Source organism: Xyrauchen texanus, chromosome 17 (genome assembly GCF_025860055.1).
Source record: "Xyrauchen texanus isolate HMW12.3.18 chromosome 17, RBS_HiC_50CHRs, whole genome shotgun sequence".
NCBI classification, from domain to species: Eukaryota; Metazoa; Chordata; class Actinopteri; order Cypriniformes; family Catostomidae; genus Xyrauchen; species Xyrauchen texanus.
In genome coordinates, this window is record NC_068292.1 from 28996615 (window position 1) to 29016099 (window position 19485).

The 19485-nt window shown below is 43.4% G+C and overlaps 1 protein-coding gene across 1 annotated transcript in view; it reads right to left on the reverse strand.

Moving 5' to 3' along the window:
* Positions 1–19485, reverse strand: part of LOC127657736 (lamin-A-like) — a 35100-nt gene that overhangs the window by 3457 nt on the left and 12158 nt on the right. Inside the window, exons 3-12 of the mRNA XM_052146609.1 lie at positions 6034–6190; positions 4533–4658; positions 3619–3789; positions 3256–3381; positions 2461–2681; positions 1868–2159; positions 1205–1312; positions 992–1111; positions 827–886; positions 135–350 (exon numbers count right to left, since the gene is read on the reverse strand). Of these exons, the coding sequence (XP_052002569.1) occupies positions 135–350; positions 827–886; positions 992–1111; positions 1205–1312; positions 1868–2159; positions 2461–2681; positions 3256–3381; positions 3619–3789; positions 4533–4658; positions 6034–6190 (1597 nt within the window). The remainder of the gene's footprint in view (positions 1–134; positions 351–826; positions 887–991; positions 1112–1204; positions 1313–1867; positions 2160–2460; positions 2682–3255; positions 3382–3618; positions 3790–4532; positions 4659–6033; positions 6191–19485) is intronic.

Sequence of the window (19485 nt, forward strand, 5' to 3'; positions counted from 1 at the left end):
TTGTAGTAAATATTTTCTACAATAAATCAGTAATACATTTTTATGAATTTTTTTAAAAGCAAGCAATTATTTCAGTACTAAATAAGACCAATTATTGTGCAATGTTTCTAAAAACTGAATGAACAATTCCAAACCTGTGTGGGTTTATCGTTGCCCATGATAAAGTGTGAAGGAGACACAAAAGATTCAGGCAGCCCCCCTCCACTGCTGAATGAGCGAGACACACTCGACACTCCTGAGCTGGCCGACACGCAGCCGCTGTTTTTATCTGATGGCTGGCCACACGAGCCACAGACCACTGTGCGGCTGCGGAGGTTGTACTCACTATCTCCACATGTGCTATGGGCAGCCTGCAGGGAGAGACAGTGAGCAGTGAACAAGAGACAACTAAGACCAAGAACGCTAATGGATCTTATAATAGATGAAGTCTGCACTGGCATGTCTACATTTATTTTAGTGCAATGATTTTTCTAAAGTTTTACCCAGTGGGATTTGGTAAAGAAATATCATTATGACCAGTGGCGTAATTTGGATCCTGCGGACCCCAGTGCAAAGAAACTGTCGGTCCCCATGTCCCTCCCCCCAGCACCTGACCAGCAAGAAGCAAAACATGGTTTGTGGCTGTGGCGTAACTAAAGCCTATTGGCTATTTTTAAATAAAAATAAAAAGACAAGCCATTTAATATGTCCTGCCCAAAACACAGGACAGAAATCCAAGCTTGTCAAGCGCTTTCAAGGGGCCTTTAAGGACCCATGTTTTCCTTTAATCTTGCAAAATGTAAATATAGTATGCAAAAAAGATAATGAAATGCAAATATCTATGTACCATGTCATCATCTTCATCATCCTGGAATAGAGTACGTGTGACCTTTCTCATGGCCATTTCCTGGAGAAACAAAGACAGAAAAAATGAGTCACCTCCGCCTCAAATCAAATTGAACTATATTCAATAAACTGTTGATGAATTCATATGGACATCACATTATCCCACCTCCCCACTGGAACTGATGAGGGTGGTCTGGAACAGATCTCCACTTCCCCATGAGTTCTGAGTCTTCCACACCAGATCAGAGGGAGGGTTGTGGGTTCCACCGGCTCCTGCGGCCCAGATCTGACAGCACAGAGACAGAGAGAAGCTCTGGAGTGAGTCAGGAGTTTAAACACTTATGAAACGTGACTGTTGCGTATGTAAATCATTACGTACTGTGACAGTCTGCCCCGCCTTCAGGATAAATTTTGGTGGGAACTTGTAGATAATGGGACTGCCGGAACCAATCTGCCTCTTCACCTGCCAGTGTCCCAAAGTTTGATCCTGAGTAGAGGAAGAAGATTAATTGAATAAACAAAGTTTATTTATCATGTTCCATTAGTATTTGGGTGTATCTTTAACCATATTTCTCTTGGCCCTGATACTGTTAAGAGCATAAACTGTCTTAAAATACACTTTTATCACTAGATTATTTAATTTGCCAATAGTGGAAACGAAATGAAAATTTCCACCACAAAATGAAATTTTGTTTTGTATTTGATTGCATTTTGTGAAGGACATGACAGTGATGGAAAACATATATTTTACTTTTTGGAATAAAATGGCAGAATCTGTTGCCTTGCTAAGGCTAATTTCAAAGTTAGCATTTTATGTATCCTAAACCATAACCATTTATGGTCCTTTGTACCATAAAATGTACAAAGGACATACAATCAAAACAATAAATGTAGGCATGGTAAAAAAAAAAAAAAGAGGTTTTTACGCTTCATATAACAAAGTCGAAATCAGTTACAAAAAAATTAAACCCCTGAGACACAAAAGTTTCCATAGTTGAAAAACAAAAATCTTTCTATCAGCGGTTGTCTGTTTTTTTCTAACCTGGTCAGACTTGTTACTGAGCCGGACATATTTGCCCTCCATGTCCACTTCATCCACGGTCACCCGGCCACTGGCAGAGGCCTGCTGGGAAACACGCGTGCGTGTGACGGTTCCACCGACCACACTGGACGCATCACTGTCATTATCGTTTAATCTGCGCTTTTTAGCACTGCCAGAAGAGGTGCGACCGGAGCTGCTCTGGACCACGCGTGTGTGAGCGTGAGTACCAGAACCAGAGGAGCGGGTCACTGTCACACTACGCACAGGAGGCGGACTAGGAGAGAGACGCAGCCTATGCAAGAGAGGAAAGATTATATTCTCCATGTAATTATGCAGTTGTATAAGCAATCTGCTTGTCTATGATATAGCAAGTAGCATAATTTCCTTTTTTGTTCTTATTATGTTTATTTCAGGGTTTCCACATCATTTGATCAATTCATTTTCATAACTTTCCCATCATTTGTAATTAGTAATCTGATTTTACAGGCCTAGAAATAAATATTTGAAAATTCTAAAATGTTTAAGGACAATGCAAAGTTCTTTGTTTATTCTCTGTATCGTTCGTGCAAGGTTAGATAAATCCAATATCTTACCTCTCCTCCTCGCCTTCCAGAAGTTTTCTGTAGGCGCTAATCTCCATGTCGAGCGCGAGCTTGATGTCCAGGAGCTCCTGGTACTCGTCCAGTTGCTGCTGCATGCGTTGTCTCATTTCAGCCATCTGTTTCTCCTTCTCATCCAGACGATGGCGCATGATGTCCCTCTCTCTGGACAGGGCCTCCTCCAGCTCACGGATCTTGGCCTCTCGAGCAGCCAACTAACATACAACAGCACAATCATTACATTTAATTAGAGGAAATTAAATGTTATGAGAGAGACTTAGTGTAAACACATTCTTATAAGGATATGCAAAGTTTCTCTGTAAGAGAAAGAGTAGAGATACATTTTATTAGCATTTCAAAATAAAACAATACTTGCAAAATGTTAGCTAGAAAAAAGTTGGACATACATATACAAAAAGAGAAAGGGGGAGAGATTGCAATTTAAATGGGCAATTAGATGTAAGAACCAAGGACCAATCAGAATTCTGAATTTAAATATTTTTTCTTAGTCAGAAGAATACCTATCACAGTACACATAAAAATAATATCCATTAAATTACTACCACAAAATGAGCAAATTTGACTGAAAATTGCACTTTTAATGGAAATCTCCAATTGGTTGCTATAAGAAGTTCTGTAAAGTTTGTCTGAGCAAGCAACAATAACCAAGGGGGAGGAGCTTAGGGGAGAAAAACTGTGCAGAAGTAAAAGAAGGTTTGAGCCATTTCAAAACAGTGCTGCTGTATACTTCAAATGTATTAAAATGTATATGTGTGTGTGTGTGTGTACCTGTTTCTGCAGTTGTAAGAGCTGAGAGGTCACACCCTCCACCCTCAAACGTGTCTGCTGCAGTTCCTCTTGGGAAGCTCTCGACAAGTGACTGTTCCTCTCAGCCAATTGACGAGCATTCTCCAGCTAAATGCATACAACAGCAGCATTATATTAAAATGACAGATATTCTGTATCTCTTTAAACTTTTAATACTTTATACTTTGAACATATATTGCTGGCACCGAAACAGTTAGCAAATATGTATAAAGGCTGGGCCGTATCATTTGACAAGTTGCCTCCGGGGGAGATAGAGAAATAGAAGATCCCAGTAATTTCTACAACCGCCACATTTGACGACTCTCTCTTTGATTGTTGTAATACCTTGGAGTTGTAGGTCTTCTCAATCTCATCTTTGTAGATACGAAGCTGCTCTTCGTGTTGGGCACGGAGTTCTGTCAAAGCCTCTGATAGTTTACTCTCGAAATCCTGCTGACCCCTGCCATCTATCTCCACCATGCGTGACTCGTACCTGCGTTTAGATTCACGGATCTCCTGTGTAAAGACATCGGAGTATCAGAGAGTCCTGCAGGCCTATGTTGAATCATTGACTGAAATACTGCATGATAGCATTGAATTTTGAAGATCCTATATGTAAGAATGAGCACGAAACAGTGTACATATTCTACAAATATAGTCAATTTTAATGTCCTATGACTTTTAAAGCATTAGAAGCACACATCATATACTTTGTAAACTATTGTCTAACATAAAATTAACCTAGCATAAAAAGTAGCTTGTTAAAATGGTGATTTTGAGCTGTCCCAGAGGACTTGTCCTTCTTGACTGTATTTATTAATTAAATTAATAAACAATGTCCTCATTTTGACAATCTGTTCTATTTATATTCAATTGATTGTATTAAATACTACTTTAGTTACCAACTCATTTTAATTGCAATAAGCATATTTAAAATGTGTCCCACATTTTGCACACAACCATATTATGGCATGATTTTCCCCTTTTATAAAAATGTAACAGTCCTTAAAATTGTGACATCCAACAAGCATTATTTGAACTCTTTCTACAGCATGACTAAATAATCTCATTCCATTTTCTCAAATTTTAACAAATACTGTTGTTTTGACTGTATTCATCAAGCTCAAACCAACCATCAAGATCAAGGACCATTTCTAAGAACCTCCTTTCACTAACCAATTCTCGAAGAACATTTTTTGTTGTTTCATATCCTATTTTGTTGCCTAATAATGGAAAGGGACAATTGAAGGATTGCTCACCTCAGAATAGATGTTCTTCTGAAATTCCAGCTCCTCCTTCAGGGTCTGGATACGGTTCTCAGCATCTACGCGTCTCAGCATTTCATCCTGAAGTTGCTTCTTTATATCATTTAGACTACCTTCCAGCTGCAACACACAAATTTACTTTACTCTCTAACTTTAAGAAACACTCAAATGAAGTAAAGATGCATAGGTCTTTGTCACATTTCATATATTCATACTGCATTTCATTGAAGGGATAGTTCACCCTAAAATGAAAAAAACTCTCATCATACTCACACTCATGCCATCCCAGCTGTGTTTGACTTTCTTTCTTCTGCAGACACAAATTAAGATTTTAGAAGAGTATCTAAGCTCTATTGGTCCTCACAATACAAGTGAATGGTGGCCAGAACTCTGAAGGTCCAAATATCACATAAAGGCATCATAAAGGTAATCCATTAGACTCCAGTGGTTTAATCAATGTCTTCTGAAGCAATCCAATCGATTTTAGATGAAAACCAACCAAAATGTAACTCCTTTTTTCCTGTACATCTTTCCATTGCAGTCTCTAGGCATGATCATGATTTCATGCTTGATTACACCTCCTAGTACTTGACAAATGAGCAGAGAGCTAGGTGCGCTATAGGAAGTGTAATCAAGCTTGAAATCACGATCGCCAAGGAGACTGCTGTCAAGATTTTCTCACAGAAAATAGATTACATTGCTTCAGAAGACATTGATTAAACTACTGGATTACTTAAATGCTGCCAATATGTGATATTTGGACCTTCAGAGTTCTGGCCACCATTCACTTGCATTGTCTGGAACTACAGAGCTGAAATATTCTTCTAAAACTCTTAATTTGTGTTCTACAGAGGAAAGACAGTCATACACATCTGGGATGCCATGAGGATGAGTAAATTCTTTTGAGGGTGAACTATCAGTTTAATATAACTGTTATAATATGGACTTCAGCTTTTACACACAATGATCAATCACATGTTGAATAAAATGAGGTTCTTGGGAGACGTAGAGGAGATGCGGATGAAGAGCCAAGATATGTCCAATAGTAGGGTATTACAGTGTGGCAGGTTTATTGTTACCAACTACATGGCCGTCTACACAATTTAGTGTATTTTATGTATTTCCCCTTAATTTATCTATTTGTTCATTTATTTACTTTATGCATTTATTGATTCATTACTAATATTATTTATTTGATATTAAATTCTCATTTTATGATAAAGTGTAATCATCATGACATTAACTTGAGATTTTGCAGGTCTCTGCATAAGTTGGTCTCTTTATGATGCTCTTAGTGCTCTACGATTACTCCAGGGCACTTGTAAATCTACAACCATTTTCAAGTACTACTTAAGTTATGATGGCTATAGGAAAATGTTAGCAAAACTAAGATGAATCATAAGATGGATTCGCCAAGTTACTTAGGCTTACAATGCTTTTGAGAAACGAGGTCCAGATCTTTAACCATTTTAGAAGCTTTTTATAGAGTTATCACCTTGGCCAGTTGGGCTTTCAGGTCTCTGACTTCAGTCTCCAGCGATCTCTTCTCCCCCAGTGCTGTGGAGAGGGAAGCATCCTTGGAGTTCAACAGAGCTTCCAGATCCTTGAGCCTGGCCAGAGCTGATTCTAAATCTGACTCTTTCTTCCCATTCCTACAGTCATAAACACACAGAGACAGAGTTAGAGCATTTTTTTTATATATATACACACTGAGGAATATGACTACCAAAATGTGATTCTATATAGGTATATTTTTATACCCATTCAAGCATGTGGTATAAAGAAAGAGCCTCATATTTAGGAAATGTGAGTCACATTGGAAACAAATATGCTATTGTGACGCCAAGGCCAAAGTAAAAGCACAATAGGAGATGATTGGATCTGGGATGAAATTTTGTCTTTCAGTACTGATCTAAGATAGTAAAATATTAAATTGATTCAAAGCCATAAACACATTTGAATATGTCTGGAAAGCAGCAAAATATAACAATCAGTCCAAATTCAAATTAACATAACTCTTCCCAGAATTTTGCCTGGTCTCATTTATTTGTACAAAAACCAAGGTAACCATCTGTAAACAACAACCTTAAGATCCCTGGCCTAAACCAGAGCAGGATTTGGGCCTGTAACAGCTCATTTAAAACACATGTTCATGACTGCAGCGTTGTTTGTTTCGAAATGTAGAAGGAACCAAACAAAACCTTAATAAAACACAGAACGAGATTATGGCCTGGTAAACAAATCCATAAAATAAAACATGACTGGCAGTTCTATTACAGCAGGGATTGAATTGAGGCAAGTCTGATTTAGGTTTGCAGTTTTAAAACATAGAAGGATAACAAGCCAACCATTGCAGTCTAGAATGACAGACAGACCTAAGAATTGTAGTCATCTTCTTAAGTTTTATCCTTTGCAAACATATTATTATGCTTCAGTGTATCACACAAAAACTTGCAGTGCAATTCCCTGAAAGACATCTGTTCTTTTCCAAAACACTACGTAGTTTAGAGGTCTTCTCTGTGCATGTCCAGATCACATTTCAAAAGGGTTGTTAAAAAGCTGCTCAAAATTATTGGTGTGAATGATGACCAAACAGGACTTTTACTACAATTACTACTTTGCCACACTTTACACACTTCACACACAACTCAAATGCAGCAAGTGTGAATGGCCTTTAAAGTGATTGTTTTTTAATAATTTACTCTTTGTGTTGTTCCTAACCCATATGATATTCTTTCTTCCCTGGAAAACAAAAGTAGACGTTTGGCTGCATGACAGCCTCAGTTATCGGTCACTTTTTTTGCACTGAAATGGACTGTCCATAACATGTTGCATTACATATCCTTTTGTGTTCAGTGGAAGAAAGTCATATGAGTTTGACTTTCAGACAACATGAGGGTGAGTAAATGACAACAGAATTTTGTTTTAATATAGAAAGTTGGTTTATTGGGTTGCAGTCAATTTAGGCCTGTTTAGTTTTGTGCAAACTTATTTAAGAAAGATTCTAGAAAACATGTACAGCTGCTTCTAGGACTATGCTGGAGTGTGTCGGTGGAGCAGAGGTGTGTGAGTGAAACATTCCCATGGGCCCCCTTTCCTGAGAGAAGCATTTCAACCAACTTCCCATTCAAAACAGAGGCTCACATTCGTAGGTCAGATTCTATTCTTTCCAGGCACATATCGTCAATAAAACGTCACAAGGTTGAAAACATGAAAACTGTATTTAGAAAAAGTAATTGCCTTGACTGAGATGATGTCCTTTATGGACTACACTTAGGCTAGTTATCTCCATAAACTATTTCTGAGATTTTATAGGTTAAAGAAAATGCATACATGAGTATGTGAATGCAACTTCCTAGTAAAATAATAACTTTTGAGGAACATGTTACTGAAATTGTAGTTACACCACAGACACTGAAAAAAAATCCTGAAGGGATAATTCAGGGGAGATATTAAAAAGGTTGTTATGGTCAGACAGACTGCAGGATGTGAAAATGGAGTCCAGTACTTTTGTTAAGGCAAGGGCATAAAGACACAACCAGAAACAACCTCACAGTCCATTGGAACACTGCATTCTTCTGTTAAAGATATTTGGCAATTAGAAATCAGGTTAGCTGTTTTATCCTGTACGTATTCTTGTTACACAATAAATGGCAGATTTTTTAAACACTGCAGAGTACTTTTTGGGGAAATATTAAATGTTGAAGAGCCTCGTGGGGTCTAACCTTTTAATGGGTGTGTTTGTTTTAATGTGTGACTGTGTTTAAAGCTAAATTCATATCAGTGTCCCATTCCCTTGTTTTGTTGTACGCTGTTTCTATTATCTTGTTACATTATTCATCATTTCATTTTTTTGTCTGCCACTAGGTCTGTTTTCTTTTTGGTTACTTCCTAGCATCTCCTGGATCTCTCCACAGGAAGTCAAGCCAATCAGAGGCTTTTTAAAGCAGACAATAGAAGAACACGTGTTTATGTCACCTCTATCCCAGTAACAGTCAAATTCTCCTTGTTGTTCAAATACTGCTAATGGCCAACTTTGAGTTATTATGTTCAAATCACTGCAGCTTTGACTGATGGGAGCTACAAAAAAATGTGGCAAAGTGCTTTATATCAGTGCATCTCAACCGTATCAATATGGGTCAGTATGTTCTGATATGGTCATGGACAGGTAGAAAAAAAAAACAATAGATTCAAAAAATACTATCCAACTTTCCCATATTTTTGAGTATAGTTGGGCTTATTTAAAAGCGAGGAGAAAACGCTTCCGATTTCATTTGCTGTTCATCAAAGAATGTGCGTCCAATCAAATACTATAATATGTTGGCGCAAATTATTCAGTCATTTGGTAGGTCATGGAGAGGCTGCATGACATGCCCTCACTCTCGAAAACCATGACCAAAACTAGTGTAAGGTAAAAGAAAACATGACCCAGACAACTGGCATATGAGTTTAGTATTGTGTTCAGTGCAAATTAATATCAAATGTAAAATATGGGTCGTGGAGCAAAATCAGTTAAGTAGCACTGATAAGTATTACTAAAATACAACTGGAAAATAAAAGTCTATTATACAGCATCTAATATTTTTCTCATTGGATTTGTGTTAAGAAAAATACCACAGAGTTTCTAAAGTTAAAGCATTTGGCACACTTGGATCCTTATTACTAAGAGCTCTTCAATAAAAGCATCAATTCCAGTAAGTTTCAGTAGTATTTGTGCAGGGTTGAATGTGTGTGTGTGTGAAAGGGAGAGGCTTGGCATCTTGAAACCAATTTCAGGCACAATAAGAGCTGCTGAGGGAGAGAAAGAGAGAGAGAGAGAGAGAGAGAGAGAGAGAGAGAAGGAAAAGAATGCATTAAGTCAGCCTCCAGCTCATCTGTGAATCACAGCTATCTTTGTCTTCTTTTGTGATGAAAATGAAACCCACAAAAAGCCCTTTAAAATTTTTGCTGAAGGGTTTCCATGGAAAAATAACTTGGTCTCATAATCAAAGGTGGTTATATGGATTTAGCTGCCATCTTTGAGAGAAAGTCGACTAAGAATGGAAAAATTACCAAGAATGGTATTTCCCCAACAACCACAGCTGTAAACTAAGTGTAACCAAAACCTACTGCATCCAAATCCCACTATTTTGAAATCGTAAAATTCAAAAAAGGATACACATTTTCCCACAGATATTTAAACTCTAAAAAACTGATTGGCCATTATGTACTTGCTATACTCCTTCAAATATGATTTCAAACAGTAATTGTATAATCATTATGCATATAGCTTTAATTACATAAATACATCTAAAAACGTACTTGTAAAACAGCAGGGACATTTAAATGAAAACTAGTACCAATCGCAGCACCTAAAGAAACATACTTTCCCTTTTATGTTCTTAAAAATCTTACTAAAAATATTATGCTGATTTTAAAAAAGTTCAATGGATGTTAGGCATCAATTACCGACTTACGATTACTAAACCACATTCCCAAGCCCATCTTTCGCTTTGTACACACATACTCATTCCCTCAGGACTAGAAAACCAATCACATGTACAGGCTAAAAGTGTAGTTTATGAGTGCATTCTCTGAATGTTGGTCATTGTACTGTCTCTATAACCTTGTATTTACAGTGATTACTGTAGCTTGACGCTTCTCGCAAACAGTAGGCCTACCATATAACAGACAGAAAAAAACAGTAGTCTCGCACAACAGCTGGAGGTTTTGTGAGGAAATAATTTCAGTATTCATTCCTCAAAGCACTTTGTAAAAACATAAAAAGCACACAGTGAACCATTCAATTTAGCATATGACACTACAGCAATCTAATACAAAGAAGCTTGTCAAATCATATCCCCTTTTCCTCTTTCTGTCATAGTTCTGCCTCATAGTGTTGTGTATGTGTGGGTCTCTCTCTCTCTCTCTCTCTTTTATTTGAGTCCGAACCTTGACACTTTCAGCTCAAGCTAAAACTATATGCTATATTTTAATACAAAAAGTATCTTGTATATGTTGTATCTTTACTCAAAATTTTGTGACGGTTTTATGATTTTATAACAGGCAAATTTCAGTCCATGTGTGTTTATTGCCCCAAGAACACCAACAGTAATTTGTTCTCTAAATTAAAAAGATATAATGCCATATTCAAATCTGACCTAAAACTAAGTGCTGCATCACAGTATGTACTGTATATGATGAAGGATACACTTATCTGCCAGCAAAACAGTACGTTCTTTTATGTATGCACGCGAGTAGTATGAATAGATTTCGGACATCATCCGGGTATGTGGGCACTGTCTCATGACCCGAATATATGATGCAAGAACAACAACTGCGAAAACTATCCACTCTGGTTTTATTAAACAAGCACTTACAGTTGAGAAGAGCCATCCAACTCGCTATTGACAGCCATTCCTTTAAATCCAGTGTTTTGAGTGTGACATTGTCGTCCAGGTACTTCTCGCTTACTGCTTCAAGAATACTGTGGAATTGGACATACTACTCCATTGGCACACTGTTCTCTTACGAGAGGTTCTCTCGTATTGCGTAAGCTAGCTTACGCTACGGGAAAGATTAATCTTTTCTGAGATATTGAAGCCAAAACATTATCCTTAATTTTGTATCATTTGTCAACGCAGTGCAGCAACTGCAGACCTTGAGCGGGCTAGCTAGCGAGCTCATTGGTTGCTCTGCGGCAACTGCTGCAGCCTATAGATGAACTTGGGCGAACTCGCGTCCAATGAGAGGCGTCCGCACGCTTACTGCATCAAAGCCCGCCAAAATGGGCATGGCTAGAGTGCATATAAGCGTAGTTCGTAGGCTGGAACTCTGATTTTCATCTCTTCAGCAAAGCTCTTCGCATCTCTGAACTGGAAGCCGCGTCGCCGTTCCAGGGGCATCTAGCAAGCTTGGACAGCGCTCGAAGAAGCCGGCCGTCTCCGCCACCTTCAGCCATCCTGCGAGCTACGCCATCCGGCGACGTATCCTTTTTTAGAGCAAGCTAGTTCTTAACGAACTTCACAAAAGAGTAACGAGCGTCTTTTTTAAGATGTCTCGCACCACTTGCACTTCATGCCGCGCCCCTCTCAGCGCCGGAGACCGCCACATCATCTGCGCTCTCTGCCTGGGACTGGGGCATGCAGAGCTCGCCCTCGCTGAAGGCGGATGCGACCTCTGCGAGGAGCTTCGATGATCGACCCTGCGGGCTCGACTCGGCGCTCAGAACCGAAGCCGCCGCGCCGCCTTCCGTTCCGCCACGCAGGAAAAAGCGCCGCTCCCAAAGGCTGCCAGACCCGGTGATAGAAGCGACTGCCTCGCCGGAGCCTCTCCCTCGAGCATCGCTATCACCCTCCCCGCCCCCACGGGATGCGCAGTTGCCGCCCAGCGGCCGCACTGCTGCCATCTCGGAGGACGAGGCGGAGGATAAGGGCTGTTCCATCATGGCTTCGGACAGCGAGGAGTGGTGAGGCTCCCACGCCTCCTCCTCGGCCCAGGAATCCAGCAGGACCCGTGCTGGAGTCGAAGGGGAACTAACACGCCTCCTCACACAGGCCGTCGACCGCCTCGGGCTCGAGTGGTCACCGCCCCCTGAGCAGGCTCCCAACAGACTCGACGGCTGGTTTCTTCAGAGCCGTCGCCGCGCAACACCCGCGGCCCGGGCCGCTCCCTTCCTGCCGGAACTCCACACTCAAGGGCTACTCCTCCATCGCCCGATCGAGGATTCGGTAGCAGCACACCTTTGCCCACCCTCCGCGAGATGGCGGTCTAAGCCAGTGCTCCCATCTAAGGCCTGCAGAGCGACTTCCACCTCAACGCACCGCTCTCTCCAACCGGTCTCTTCGGCTCCGCGGTGAGTGGCATTGTTGACCGCTTTTCAGAAGTCCAGAAAGCCACCCAAGCCATGAACCTCTTCCTGCCGCGTCGCGCTAGCTCCTCTGCAGGCCGCCCACGTGACCAGCCTCCTGCACGAGCCTCTTCACAGCGCCCAGCTCAACAAAGTCAGACTTCTCAGCGTCGACAGGGCGGCCGCCTCGATCAGGCTCAGACAGCCACCGCGAGACCGCCGCCTCGCGGGCCTCGGTCTAAGGTTGCGCTGAAACCTGAGCAACCGAAGTCCTCCTAGCCTTGTTGAAAAACGACGGCTCAGTCCGCCGCGGCCGGACCACCGTCAAAGCTTCGCCCCCTGTCGGTCCCCCTCTCTCAGGCTACTACAGTGGTGGATTCAGCAGCCAACAAGCCGGTGATACTGCCCGCTTGCCTGCACTCAAATGCCGTTTTCACGGCGACCCAAAGAAATCTTGTAAAGAGCAAACATGCCTTATGTGTAGAAAATGTGCCCACAATCCAGTGTTCACCTCTACACACAAGCATTACACTTCCCGTGTCCCGATCAGAGCCCACTCACATAAAGCGGACATAGCCTGCTCGAGTGTTAGAGTCAATAAATGCGCTCACGAATCCGTGCGCGCGCCCCTTCTCTGGCCGCTCTGTCACACGACCAGCCTTATGTGTAGAAAATGTGCCCACAATCCAGTGTTCACCTCTACACACAAGCATTACACTTCCCGTGTCCCGATCAGAGCCCACTCACATAAAGCGGACACAGCCCGCTCGAGAGTTAGAGTCAATAAACGCGCTCACGAATACGTGCGTGCGCCCATTCTCTGCCCGCTCTGTCACACGGCCAGCAAACACTTCTCTGTAAGTAAGTCCTGTGCCTGTGACTATGCTCGCGCATCACTTAACAGATGTGACTCTTTCCCCATTCACCTCAATCGGGAAGTCACTCACAGAACAGCCTGTCCCTGCTGTCTGCGAGCAGTCATGCATAAGCACAGTAAGCACGCTCACACATTCTGTTCAGCTGCTGTAGCGGCAATCAGGGCGATTTGGCCATTCACCCTCTAGCGCTACGCTTCAAAGTGTGGGAAGCTATCCCAGGGATATCCAAATGGGTGTTAAGCACAATAAAACAAGGCTATTTGCTACAGTTCGATCGCCGCCCTCCCGCTTCAGAGCTGGCTCGAAACTATTGTGAACACGGAAGCAGCCTGCATGCTTCGTTCAGAAATAGCAAACCTTCTGTGCAAAAGGGCCATAGAGAAAGTGCCGCCTTGGCTGAGCGAGTCTGGGTTTTACAGCCGTTATTTTCTTGTTCCCAAGAAAGACGGCGGCCTTAGACCAATATTAGAGCTCAGGGGTTTGAACAAGGTGCTTGCAAAAAGACCGTTCAAAATGCTTACAATCAGGAAACTCCTCGCGCATACGCGCCAGGGGGACTGGTTTATCTCTCTCGATCTGAAAGATGCCTACTTTCAGATTCAGATAAATCCCTGTCACAGGCCATTCTTGAGATTCAGCCGACGGCCAGGTTTATCAATACACCGTCCTACCGTTCGGCCTGTCTTTAGCACCCCGTACTTTCACGAAGTGCATGGATGCGGCGCTCGCACCCCTGCGGAGTCAGGGCTTGCGAATTCTGAACTATTTGGACGACTGGCTGATTATGGCACAGTCACATACGGACCTTCTGTCTCACAGAATAGTTCTCCTCAGCCATCTGAACAGTTTGGGTCTTGCAGTCAATTGGACCAAGAGCTCACTACAGCCCAGTCAGGCAATTTCCTTCCTTGGAATAGAACTAGACTCCGTGGCAATGACGGCTCGCTTATCTACACAGCGCGTAGGACAGCGCTGAAAGGACGCGACTAGCCGCGTCCTTTCAGATGAACAACCTCACGCCTCTGAAAAAATTTCAGAGAGTGCTAGGTTACATGGCCTCAGCCGCAGCAGTACTTCAGCTGGGTTTACTGCGCATGCGCCCGCTTCAGCATTGGCTAAACACCCGCGCGTCTCGCCGGGCTTGGGCCACAGCCGTTCAAGGTGACTCAGACCTGTATTTCAGCTCTGCAGCCCTGGACAGTGGCTGAATGGTATCAGCGGGGAGTGACGATGGGAGCTGTATCTCGCCGAAAAGTTATCTCGACAGACGCGTCCAACACGGGTCCTGCGAGGGCTCTCCGGTTTTTGGCCTATGGTCAGTTCAGGAAAAGCTCCTTCACATAAATTGTCTGGAAATGATAGCGGTCGAGTACGCGCTTGTGCGCTTTCCCCCGGTCATTCAGGGTCACCACGTCCTGGTCCGTTCAGACAACAGATCTGTGGTATCCTACCTAAACCGTCAGGGCGGTGTCAGATCCAGGAACCTCTTCCATCTGATGAAACGCATACTGAGTTGGTCCCAGTGCCACCTGCGCTCGCTGAGGGCGACGCATGTGCCAGGCCACCTGAACGACGGCCCAGACAGACTGTCCAGAGACAATATTCCTCCAGGGAATGGTCCCTGCACGCTCAAACAGTCCAGAAGTTATGGCGCATATTCGGCAGAGCAGAGATAGACCTCTTTAGCGCCAGAAGAGAACTCTCACTGCCCAATATTTTTCTCGAGCGATGACGCGCTGGCCCAGGACTGGCCCAACCGCCCGCTTTACGCCTTCCCTCCCGTCTCGCTATTGCCACAGGTAATGCAGAGGATCAGGGAAACGCGTCACTCGGTGCTCCTCATAGCCCCGTGTTGGGAGAATCAGACATGGTTCCCGGAGCTTACGCAGCTGTCACTGACAGCGCCGTGGCCCATCCCAGTGAGAGCAGATCTCCTCTCTCAAGCTCGCGGCAAGATCTGGCATCCCCACCCAGAGCGCTGGGCGCTGCACGCATGGGTGATCAACGACTACCCGTCGCTCTGCCAGAAGGGTTAATAAACACCATCATACACATTAGAGCCCCTTCCACGAGAAGACTCTATGCGTCAAAATGGTCTGTGTTTTCAAAATGGTGCACCGACAGAGACCTGGACCCACGGACATGTGGGGTGTCGTCGCTGCTCGTGTTTTTACAAGAGCTGCTGGATAAGGGCAGATCCCCATCCACGCTCAAAGTGTATGTGGCGGCCGTCGCGGCGTTCGCTGAACCCCTGCACGGCCAGTCACTGGGAAAAAACGAGCTGGTCATCTGCTTCCTCAAGGGAGCTAGAAGGATGAACCACCCGCGCCCCCATCGGTTCCTATCTGGGATCTTTCTATAGTTCTCGAAACTATGAAAGCCCCCTTTCGAACCGCTTCAATCCGTGGATTTGAAATACCTTTCACTCAAAAACGTTTTTCTGACTGCCCTGTCATCAGTCAAACATGTGGGAGACCTTCACGCGCTGTCTGTCAGCACTGCGTGTCTTGAGTTTGGACCAAGTGACTCCAAGGTCATTTTAAAGCCTAGACACGGCTATGTTCCCAAGGTGATCGGTACTCCTTTCAGAGCACAGGTAATTTCCCTATCGGCGCTGCCAGCATCCGATAGCGAACGCGACGCCAATCTCCTTTGCCCAGTCAGAGCACTGAGATTGTATACTGCGCGCTCCGCCTCTTTCAGACGCTCTGAGCAGCTTTTCGTTTTGTTCGGAGGGTGCACCAAAGGTCTCGCCGCCTCGAAACAGACACTGTCTAGATGGATAGTGGACGCTATTGCTGCCGCATACGCGTCAAAAGACCTGCCATGCCCGTTGGGCATTAGGGCTCACTCCACTAGAGGCATGGCCTCATCGTGGGCATGGTCCAGCGGGATTTCCATTCACGACATGTGTGGCAGCGGGCTGGGCTTCCCCCTCCACCTTTGTCAGATTTTACAATCTGGAAGTGCCCGCCCTGCAGGCAAAACTACTAGCGGTTTAATACGCTACAGCTCCCCTGGTGAGCTGCACTGATGGGACTCATTCCACACAGACCGGCACCGCCGCTCTGTCGTTCCCTTCCCACTATGTGCTTATGTATTACACACACACTGGCCCGCACTCTTGCCGGCCAAATATTATTTCCCCACTCACAAGGGCTCCCCCGGGTCCCCCCCACCCCCGGGGCTCATGCAGTGGATGCTTGGCGCGCACGGCTTTGACAATGGGTTCCCGCAATACGAGAGAACCTCTCATAAGAGAACGAATCGGTTACCTAACGTAACCTCGGTTCTCTCTAGATGAGGGAACGAGTATTGCGTAGCCGGCCGTGCTTGCGCCACGAGCGACTTTCGCTTCATTCAATGAAAACCAGGGTTCCAGCCTATAAACTCCGCTTATATGCACTCTAGCCACGCCCATTTTGGCGGGCTTTGATGCAGTAAGCGCGCGGAGGCCTCTCATTGGACGCGAGTTCGACCCAAGTTCGTCTATAGGCTGCAGCAGTTGCCGCAGAGCAACCAATGAGCTCGCTAGCTAGCCCGCTCAAGGTCTGCAGTTGCTGCACTGCGTTGACAAATGATACAAAATTAAGGATAATTTTTTGGCTTCAATATCTCAGAAAAGATTAATCTTTCCCGTAGCGTAAGCTAGCTTACGCAATACTCGTTCCCTCATCTAGAGAGAACCGAGGTTACATTAGGTAACCGATTCGTTTTTGGCATACTATATAGTAGGACTCTGAAGAATGCTAGGGTGTTGTGGGCGGTTGTCAGGCTGCTGTTATGGAGTTGCTAAGGTGTTCTGAGTAGTTGTTACATGCAAAGTAAATACTAGTGTTCTAGGTATTTGCTAAGTTGTTAATAATCAAGTCTAAATAGTCCACATCCAATTTTATATGATATTCCAGACCATAATTATGTATTGGATCCCTCCTTCGGCTTAATGGGATTTTTTCGGCCAATTTACCAATTTAAGTCCACAAAGTAATAACACTTCTCTTCAATAAGCCATTCATTTGAGGTATCATCAATTCATCATCCATAGCACAACTGTTCAAATCTCTAACCTTTATTAGTAGCAGTAACACTGATGCTTAGCTTAGCAAACACCACAAATTTTTTGTTCATTGTTTTGCTGTTTCAGCATGTTGATAGGTGCATGGTGTATTTGGGAACATCCTTCACAAATTACAGGGAAATTTGTTCTCTGTATGCCTGATTGTTCCAGTTTACAGAATTGAATTACAGCATTAAAACTCAAATCTTATAACTCCACATAATCAAACTTCAAGCCAGCTCCACAACACACCAATTCACTGCTTTTGATGTAAAAGTGACCGACATGTCTACTTTCCACTGTGTCTGCATGGGTGGAGCACACATGTGAGTCAATCTTAAAGCAGAAACATCTCATATAGGGGTTCCCCATTTTCCTACCGGACAGAAAATAAACATTTCCCTTTTAATTATTTAGCCGATTCTGACTCACTCTCAACATTACAGAGCCTCCATGAAGTTTCCATGGAGGCAGAGTGGAACATGCTGAAGGAAAAATGTAAGGTCAAAAGGAAAGTTATGGAAAGAGGGTCATATAATTTGTTCTTAATATAAACACAGACTGCAAATAGCTCTAAAAAGACCATGGCAGAGCCACAATTAGCTGGCTGTAACACATCAATGAGTTAAAAATCTGAAATGAATAAATATCCATCCATCCATCCATCGTCAACCGCTTATCCTGTGTACAGGGTCGCGGGGGGCTGGAGCCTATCCCAGCTAACATTGGGCGAAAGGCGGGGGATACCCTGGACAGGTCGCCAGTCCATCGCAGGATGAATAAATATGACATAAAATAATTATTATAATAATGACTAAACACACATACACTCACCTAAAGGATTATTAGGAACACCTGTTCAATTTCTCATTAATGCAATTATCTTGGCAGTTGCTTCAATGCATTTAGGGGTGTGGTCCTGGTCAAGACAATCTCCTGAACTCCAAACTGAATGTCAGAATGGGAAAGAAAGGTGATTTAAGCAGTTTTGAGCGTGGCATGTTTGTTGGTGCCAGATGGGCCGGTCGGAGTATTTCACAATCTGTTCAGTTACTGGGATTTTCACGCACAACCATTTCTAGGGTTTACAAAGAATGGTGTGAAAAGGGAAAAACATCCAGTCCTGTGGGCGAAAAATGCCTTGTTGATGCTAGAGGTCAGAGGAGAATGGGCCGACTGATTCAAGCTGATAAGCAACTTTGCCTGAAATAACCACTCGTTACAACCGAGGTATGCAGCAAAGCATTTGTGAAGCCACAACACGCACAACGTTGAGGCGGATGGGCTACAACAGCAGATGACCCCACCGGGTACCACTCATCTCCACTACAAATAAGAAAAAGAGGCTACAATTTGCAAGAGCTCACCAAAATTGGACAGTTGAAGACTGGAAAAATGTTGCCTGGTCTGATGAGTCTCGATTTCTGTTGAGACATTCAGATGGTAGAGTCAGAATTTGGCGTAAACAGAAAGAGAACATGGATCCATCATGCCTTGTTACCACTGTGCAGGCTGGTGGTGGTGGTGTAATGGTGTGGGGGATGTTTTCTTGGCACACTTTAGGCCCCTTAGTGCCAACTGGGCATCGTTTAAATGCCACAGCCTACCTGAGCATTGTTTCTGACCATGTCCATCCCTTTATGGCCACCATGTACCCATCCTCTGATGGCTACTTCCAGCAGGATAATGCACCATGTCACAAAGCTCGAATCATTTCAAATTGGTTTCTTGAACATGACAATGAGTTCTCTGTACTAAAATGGCCCCCACAGTCACCAGATCTCAACCCAATAGAGCATCTTTGGGATGTGGTGGAACGGGAGCTTCGTGCCCTGGATGTGCATCCCACAAATCTCCATCAACTGCAAGATGCTATCCTATCAATATGGGCCAACATTTCTAAAGAATGCTTTCAGCACTTTGTTGAATCAATGCCATGTAGAATTAAGGCAGTTCTGAAGGTGAAAGGGGGTCAAACACAGTATTAGTATGGTGTTCTTAATAATCCTTTAGGTGAGTGTATTTTATGTTGTTTTTTAAAATGAGGGACAAGAAATTGCCTCTCATAGGCAACATTTTGTTTGAGATGGCTGTGCTATTTCAAAATCTAATCATATCAAATACATCAGAGCCGTTTTAGTCTTACAGTGTAAAAAGATTATGGCTGTGCTTATCTATCATGCC